Here is an 8,629-nt window from a genome sequence, read left to right on the forward strand (position 1 = left end):
ATTATTTATTGTTAATTGGAAATTTCCAGGATTTATTGTATATTACATGGAAATTGAGCATTAATGATATGGATTACGTTATGAGTAATGTGCATAGGGTATATATTATTATATACAGTATAGTACAGTATAACTGTACAGAAAAAATAAACAGAATAAAATAGTGTAAAATAAAATGCATGAGGTATATATTTATATACATATCAATAAATAGTAACAATATTCTATTAAATATGATATAACAGAAATATATACGAGTACCTGACATCTGACTCAAAAAGTAACAAGTAAGTCAATGAAGCTGCTTGGTAGGAGACAGAGCTTCAAATTTGAATATTGCTGCAAAGAAACTACAAATTTTAAAACGTACATGCTTCACACTCATCTTAAACCTGACAGCACTTAAGAACTACACAATCAACAGTGTTTCGAGCTGGACGCCTAAGATTAGTGTCACCAATTAAATATCTGTCGAATGCAAAAATATGGCCTCAATCTCCCCTCCTGTCCCTGAGTTATTATGGGCCTGAATAATGGAGAACATTGTGATGTCACAATGAAGTTGACCTCAAATGTCATCACTTCACCATTTTATGCTTTAGACATTTCTGTCAAATGTTGTCATAATTAGTGCATGAGTTCTGGAGTCATGGCCAAAAACATGCTTGTTGAGGTCAGTGACCTTTGACCCCTAAATTCCCAATCAGTTCATTATTTGATCCAAGTAAATGTTCGTGCCACATTTGGTGAAATTCCCTCAAGGTGTTTGTGAAATATCACATTTACAGTAGTGGACGGACGTGATGTCACAATGACCTTGACCTTTGACCTCTGACGACCACAATCTTATCAAGTCCAATTGAACATTTGTGCCAAATTTAAAGAAAGTCCCTCGACGGGTTCCTGAGAAAATTTGTTGATGAGAACGGGACAGACTGATGGGGGGACCTGATGTCACAGTTACCTCGACCTTTGACCCCCAAAATCTAACTGGGTCAACCTTGGGACCAAGTTTTGCCAAGTTTAAAGAAATTATCTTCAGGAGTTCATGAGATATCACGTTCACGTCACATGAAAGGGGACAGATGGACGGACGCACAAACAAAAAACGTAACGCGTCCAACTGTGACTATCAGAGGTGTAAATTAAAACTGCTTTCAAGTTCACAATCAGCAGTATATCTAATGAAATATATTAAACGCAGCATTGCTTTTCATGACTGCTTTCTCTGTGAATATACAGTTTACAAAGAAACAGACATCTCTGACATGAATGTGTGTTATCATGTTCCAGCAGCTGTATTCATGTCGCTTTAACCTCCAGCACACATTCATCTGAACCTTTCATGAACGCAGAACTGAGCAGCGTTTTCAGACACTCATTCTGTCCCTCGTGTATTTCATGTATTTGAGAGTAAAACAGAGACGGTGTTGTTAGGTCAGTTAAAAAAAGACTGGAGAAAATGTATGTCAGTGTGCAAACCACACAGGAGATACCAGAGGGGGCGAAGTATGGGGGTGTCTCTGTCACTATTTCATTTCTACACTGTTTACAGAGATCTGTTTATCACAATATTCATCACAAGACGGAAGAGTGTTTGAATAAAATGTGTTTATTAAAAATAATAATCAACCATTTAGTGTATAAAACAAAATAATACAAAAGACACAACTATCTCCGTCCTAGAAGAAGATGGTTGCTCTTGCAGAAGTTTCTCTTTTGAATTTTTTTCCTCTGATGTTTTTATCATACAAATACAAATTTTTTTTTTAAAACAGACCTTCCTTGGAGTTTGTCTTCTTTCTCACAAGATCTTCCTCAGAGAGGATATTCGCTCCATAGGCTGAAAGGAAAAGAATGATATCATTACTGAACCGCATGTCCGCTTTATCAGTATGAATGTGGGTGAGTGAGTGCTGGACATCATTCCTACACGCTGAGCAGGACACAAACTATGGCAGAATCGATTGAAAATGTAAAAATATGCAGAATTACAGTCAGAATATTTATTAAAAGTGTCATAAAACTAAAGAACAGAACAAAAAGAGTTTTCAAGCTGAGATCTGCCTAAAGGGTTCAAAGAAATAATTCGACCCGAGGTGCTCAAACCATTTATACAAAGCAACATAACCATCATCTTAAAAAAATAAAACTTTTCCAAAGTACTTTATTTTGTCTTAGATAAAGAAATGTAAAGAAAAATATAACATTTAAGGACAAATACCTTAATTTATCTCCATAACCAATTAAGGCGTCAAGAAGGAAAAACTCTCCATTTTCAATTCCAGAAACAAACAAAATGAACTTTTATTTAATAAATGTTATTTTTTCTATCTTTAAATACTTGTATACAGTTAACCTCTAAACCTTAGCACTTCCTTGCTTTATTTGAGGTACCAATGTAATGAAGAGTCCACTGGATTATATTTGTGGTTATGAGGTCATCGAAATGCTGTGTTAATATTACATGTATAAAATCATATTCAAGATAAACATGTTTGATTTTTTTTGTTAAAATGAGAATATGTGTTTGTTTTTGTGTAAATTGTGAGCCTGATTCTTAGCTTTTTATTCAAATCAGATTTCCGTTCCAAAGATCAGCTGCCGTGTAATTTCTCTCCAAACTTCGAATGACACTCAAAGTTTTCTCGCCTGCTACACGGCATCCGAGTGTCACTCAACCAGCTTATTCACAGTTTTCTGCACAAAAATGATTTATAAAATCTGATTTCCATAATCAGAAAATAACCTGGCCGTGTATGCAAGCAGGATAAAAGGAGGTATTATTTAACGCAGTGGTGTTAGATGCCACAAATGTGGTATATTTTCTGCCATAATCGGATTTCTCCCAGGAAGTTTTTGTGTGGATGCTCATGTGGTCTTTTCAAATATTCTGTGAAACCCACAAACCTCCTGCTGCTCCGGGGACACGTGTGTGTGTGTTACCTCAGGTTATCCGCTGGGTCAGAGTGTGTTTGCAGCAGCAGGTATTTGATCTCCTCGGGGGGGTTCAGACCGTGCAGCTCTGCCCTCTCCCACCTCTGCAGCCGGCTGATTCCTGGACAGACGGAAATGAAAGGAGACATTTGTGTGATTAAAACCTGTTTTTACAGCACAACAGCTTTACTTTTCCACAAGCGTGGATCCAAAAATAAAGCAGAATACAGATACAAAAATGTTTTGAACATCAGTGGAGGACACACATGAATGCAGAGTCCCCACAGACATGGAGCTGCCATATTTTACAGCCTGAGCTTTGCAGCAACTTCCAACATTAATGGCAAACATACAACCCCAATTCCCAAAACATTGGGACGCTGTGTGAAATGTAAATAAAAACAGAATGTAATGATTTGCAAATCCCATGAACCAATATTAGACTAAAGACAACATATCAAATGTTGAAACTGAGAAGTGTATTGTTTTATTAAAAAAAATCTGCGTATTTCTAACTTGATGCCAGCAACATGTCTCAAAAAAGTTGGGACAGGGTAATGTTCACCACTGAGCTGCATCAACTCTTCTTTTAACAACACTCTGTAAACATTTGGGAACTGAGGAGACCAGTTTCTGGAGTTTTGAAAGTGAAATGTGGTCCCATTCTGGCCTGATAGAGGATTTCAGCTGCTCAACAGTTCAGGGTCTCCTTTGTTGTATTGTTCATGTCCTGATGCTCCAGATGTTTCCAATGATTGACAGGTCTGGACTGCAGGAGGCCAGTTTATCAGCAGACTCTTCTACTAGAGAACCATGCTGTTGGAATACGTGCAGAATGTGGTTGGACGTTGTTCTGCTGAAATAAACAAGACCTTCCCTGAAAGAGACGTTGTCTGGATGGCAGCATATGTTGCTCCAAAACCTGAATATGTCATTCAGCATTAATGCTTCCTTCCAGATGTTCAAGCTACCTATGCCATGTGCACTAATGCATCCTGTACCATCACAGATGCTGGCTTTAGAACTGAGCTGATAACAAGCTGGATGGTCCCGCTCCTCTTTAACCTGAAGGACGCCAAGTCCATGATTTCATTGCATTCTGTTTTTACTTACATTTTACAAAGCGCCCCAACTTTTTCAGAAACGAGGTTGAACATCTATCACTGGTGGTATTTTTTTTTTTTTTATCACGTCATTACAGTGGCATTTATAGAAGTTTTGGGGCCACTTGGGGGCAGAAGCAGCAGAAGAAGCTGCAAACACAACACTGGAGATGTTATCACTTTATAAAGTGAATTTGTTACCAAACAGTTGCCCTCATCTAGCTGATTTTCTGGCTTTTTTTGGTCTACAGTTTGGTTATGAGCATGTAAATACCAGTTTCCTATCACGGCTGGGAACACAGTTAATGACAGCTGTGAGGCCGAACCAAACACTGAAGTTCATCACTAACACAGAGCCTTTAGTTTTATGTATTATCATTTGGTCCATTGTAAATATAAACATGCAGCAGGAATCTTGCGTACCACCAGGGGGAGCCTCGCGTGGTACGCACCATAGACTGGATATAAAAGTGGAAGTAGCTTCAGGGTCTAAAAAATGAGGCCAATGCAGAAGAGCCTTGAGCTGCAATACCAGCGAGTGCCACCAGAGGTCGGCTCCAAAAAGCCTCCGGCTCCATAGACTCCCATTCAACTTCTCTCATCAAATCCAAAGTGAATAAAATGTGTCCATCAGTTATCTCGGTGTTGTTAGCTAAAGTCACTCCTTCTTATTAGTTTTCTGGAGGTCCATCTGAAAATAATCCCTCATTCATTAGAAAAGAAGATTCAAGAAGACCTGTTTTTTGGGGGCGTGTCTGTTTGATTGACAGGCCTGTGGTGTAGTCAGGTTACAGCTATCGGTGGGCGGGACGTAGTATCGTCAGGTTTCCTATCAGATCAGTCAGATCCACTGCTGGCTCCTCCCCCAGCTCGCCCAAATATAGTCACTTCCTGCTCTGCTCAGGACTGGCAAGATGGCGCCGGACAAATTCCGAACTCAAGGCTTAATAATGGCCAATCACAAACCAACAGGTGACTTCACTGCTGGTTGCTGCTTGGTTCAACAGAAGCAGGTGTGTTACCTGTGCAGGGACCAAATCTCCAGTCCAGATCAAACTGTCTGAGTTTCTTTAGCTCCTCCTCTCGGATGGTTTCGGTTTCGACATCTGATCGAATCAAAAATTCAGAGAGAATTGAAGTCACTGCTGAATCACAACAAAGAATCAGAGATCCAACACAGACATCAAGATTAACAAAACTACATTTAAATTATAAACTATAGTATTCATCTCTAAAGTTTTAACAAAATAAATAAATGTGAAAATATTTCAGCACATACTTTTAGAGTATGTTGGAATATGAAACAAACACAACATGAAAAATCTATCTGAGCCTTTTTCTGATTTCGAATACATATCTTGTATCTTGTACCGTTTTTCAATGTTGCAAACAAACACTGAACCACACAGCAAACACCAACTGCTCACATAGCTGCTCACCTCTCGGTGGTGAAGGAGGGCTCGGCCTCTTCTCTCGTTTCCCCCCTCTCTTGGTTTTCTTCACCACCTTGAATGAATCTGTTATCAGTCCGCGCTTGGTTGTCATGGTGACAAATCTAGAACATACATACACATGGCTAGACGTTAGTGCATGCTTTAAGTTACATGATAATGCAGCCCTAATAACAAAGAGGTTGAGCTTTCCTTTTCTTTAAATAATGATAATACAAATAATGTTTATTTGAAAGGATGTCCAGGAGTTTAAATGAGAAAATCTAAAGTCACCTAAAACTTTATAATCTCTTTGTCAACTGTGCAATATCTGTCTACTGTATATGTTCTGATATGTGTGATGAACACGAGTGAGGGAGTTTCTAAGAAGAAAATGCAATCAACTGGTGATATTTCCTTCCATATTATAATAAAGTGTAGTCCCTTTGCAGCTCCAGTAAGAGTCTGTGTGCCAAATCCCTGATTTCACATGAACTGTACAGGAAACCCCTGAATCCAGTTACATCACTGCTGCAGCCTCGTCATAGTCACACCTGTCAAATCTGTTTATTGAAACCCAACAGAGCAGTCTCAAGGATTTTATTTTACCCACCATTATTTTATTACAGCCTACAAGCCTTTTAAACTCGGCTCAAACTAATAAAATAAACTTCAATGACGGTTTTAAATTCTGCTTTACGAACATTTGGGCCTCTATTTGTTTCCACTTCCACGGAAACACGCCGTCATGTGGCCGGACGGTCGTGCAGAGACCACTTCACTTTACCGGATTACATTGAGGACGAACCTCCTGATGACCGACAGAAGAGCTGCAGTGTGTCTGTGTGTCGATAATCGACGTGTTGGCGAATAATCCGATGTTTCACAAGAACACCCGAACAGGACACTGACGTGCTTCACCATCAACTTCATGTCCAGCTCGGACTTTAAGCCGTATCCGGATCATACACTGCATATATATATAGATAGATAGATATGCTGTGAACGTACCTGGTTATTTACACAATAAAAGCTTTATGAGATGAATATATTTCTCTCCTTTCAGTCTGCAACAGAGGCGACGGACAAAAACAATGGGCGGGGAAGCTTTCTTCTTCTTCTTCTTCTTCTTCTTCTTCTTCTTCTTCTTCTTCTTCTTCTTCTTCTTCTTCTTCTTCTTCTTCTTCTTCTTCCTCTGTCTGCGGGGTAAACTTGAGCCTACTCATCTGCTCGATTGCCATCTGCTGTTTGCTTTGTGAACTACAGGTCAGTAAGAAGGCACTAGACATCATTACTTTGTAGGTTTATATCACAGAGGTAAATTACATCATAAAGGAGGGAATTATATTTGGGTCCTTTGTGCATATTGTTGTAAGTCAGAACACCTCCTTCAACTAATTGAAATCCCTTAAGGACTCTACAAGAAAACTGGCATAACAGTACAAAGATGCTCTCACCACAGCCAAGTCCACCTCACACAGTCCGGTTCCAACAAGCCTGGGTTCTTGATCTCATCCCATCAAATCTCCCTGTCACCTCACCACTCATCACAGAAATCATGACCTCTTCCCTCTCAGCTCTGGTTCAAGGCCCCCAACACTTAAAACTGGCTACCGTGCCATCAAATAAGATGGATGAAAAATGTTCAATATTTGAAGGGGAATAGTGTAGATGGATATAGATTCATGGGATTAAATGTTGGATTGGGGTTCTGATGGTCTCAGAGTTTAAACCAGTAGTCTCCAACCTTTTTTCCTCTGATAGCTCCTCATGAACATGAGCTGATGTTTTTCTTGAAATAAATGGTATTTAAAAGGTCCCATTAAGTCGCATAAATGCAGTATAACTGGGATGTTATAAGGAGTAGAGATGCTGTTAATGTTATTGTTAAAAACTAATGCTTACTTTAATATTACAGTTGAACATGTGAAGTGAAGGGCTAAACAGAATACATCTTCACTTCCTTGTTGTTCCAGCAGCACTCTGCTTCTGATGCCTCGCTCCCTTCAGAGAAACTTAGCACTATAAACAATGTGAATAAGTCACAGTGTGCATTATAAACTATGCCTGTTCTTTATTTTCATCAGAGGAGATGGCACTCCACACAAACCTCAGCCCATCAGACATTTCCTGTACTTTATTCTAAGTCAAATTCCCATCAGCTCCCACAAAGTGGTTGCTGAGCCCAGATAAAAGTGTCCTGACGTGATCTTTGTGGCTCAAACATATGGAAGGCGACGATGTTTTCAATGAAAATGATGGGGATGATGTTGGATGTTGACCTAATGATGATGGGATGCAGAGGACAAAAGCAGCTTCTCTCTTTCTGGTTGTAAATATCAAAATCAATACAAATCCTTTTGACCATTCTTTTTTGGTATTTCCCTCTCTGTCTCCATTATCTCTCCATTCTGACAGATCACTTACCATATAATTTCATCTGTAAAGTGTGTGTGTGTATTTGAATTACTCATGTTGTGGGGACCTGCCACATTTGTAGGATTGTAATTGTAAGTAGCCGTTTTATGTAAATCTATCCATTTTATGGTGAATACTTGGTTTAGGGTCGGGGAAACATTAGGTTTAAGGGTTCTGGTCATGTAGTAGTTACAATATGATTAGGTTCAGTCTTCAGGATCTCAGTGTAAGTCAGCGTCCCTACATACATCTCATACTGGTGCTATTTTTTATTGCAACAAAAATTCACTAGTGTCTTGTCAATGCACCTTTTTTAAAAAAAAGTTACCTCCCAGAAATGACATGAATCATAAAGACAGTGGATGATTTAATCAAAGACTCTTGTATGGTCACAAAGTGCACAAAGTTTACTGTTTTTCGACATGTTTTACTCACAAAAAGCCCCTCAGATATCACCAAGTGCACCCTGTGTGAAAGGAGGAGCTGAGATTGTCCTACCAAGAACTTTGATAGGTTTCAAAATAGTCTTCCTGCTAAGCAATGTGACATATGGTCAGTACCAAGTCTCCCATATAATCCATTCTGTGGTCACTTTGTATTCTGGAAACATTATGTGGATGGTGTTCTTATGAATAATTAAGGTTCTGCTTATACAGTAGAGCAGATTTAAAGAAGTGTGTTTTAACTTTTATAGGAGTGAGGTAGGTGTGTGTTTTAACTTTTATAGGAGTGAGATAGGCG

At 39.1% G+C, this 8,629-nt stretch overlaps 1 protein-coding gene across 2 annotated transcripts; it reads right to left on the minus strand.

Annotated features, from left to right (window-relative positions):
* Positions 1-1,591: 1,591 nt before the first annotated feature.
* Positions 1,592-6,641, minus strand: pold4 (DNA polymerase delta 4, accessory subunit). Of its 2 annotated transcripts, none has more exons than XM_069168121.1 (5): positions 6,482-6,641; positions 5,468-5,595; positions 5,063-5,146; positions 2,947-3,058; positions 1,592-1,843 (listed from the first exon to the last, which is right to left on the minus strand). In XM_069168121.1, exons 2-5 carry the CDS (start codon positions 5,583-5,585, stop codon positions 1,819-1,821), a joined length of 339 nt encoding a protein of 112 aa, XP_069024222.1. In that variant the 5' UTR covers positions 5,586-5,595; positions 6,482-6,641; the 3' UTR covers positions 1,592-1,818. The 2 variants fall into 2 exon arrangements, with proteins under 2 accessions (XP_069024222.1, XP_069024223.1); XM_069168122.1 differs by having other exon boundaries at positions 5,480-5,595; positions 6,482-6,631.
* Positions 6,642-8,629: the final 1,988 nt, after the last annotated feature.

Source organism: Embiotoca jacksoni, unplaced genomic scaffold, assembly GCF_022577435.1.
Source record: "Embiotoca jacksoni isolate LCO1_2020_lvr unplaced genomic scaffold, fEmbJac1.0.p SCAF_4, whole genome shotgun sequence".
NCBI classification, from domain to species: Eukaryota; Metazoa; Chordata; class Actinopteri; family Embiotocidae; genus Embiotoca; species Embiotoca jacksoni.

Coding starts and splice junctions, on each gene's coding strand:
- pold4 (XM_069168121.1), bottom strand. CDS start 5,585: ATGACAACCAAGCGCGGACTGATAACAGATTCATTCAAGGTGGTGAAG. Junction 3,059..5,062: donor GAGATTTGGTCCCTGCACAG/GTAACACACCTG, acceptor CCGTCTGTCCAG/GAATCAGCCGGCTGCAGAGG. Junction 1,844..2,946: donor GACCCAGCGGATAACCTGAG/GTAACACACACA, acceptor TTTTCCTTTCAG/CCTATGGAGCGAATATCCTC.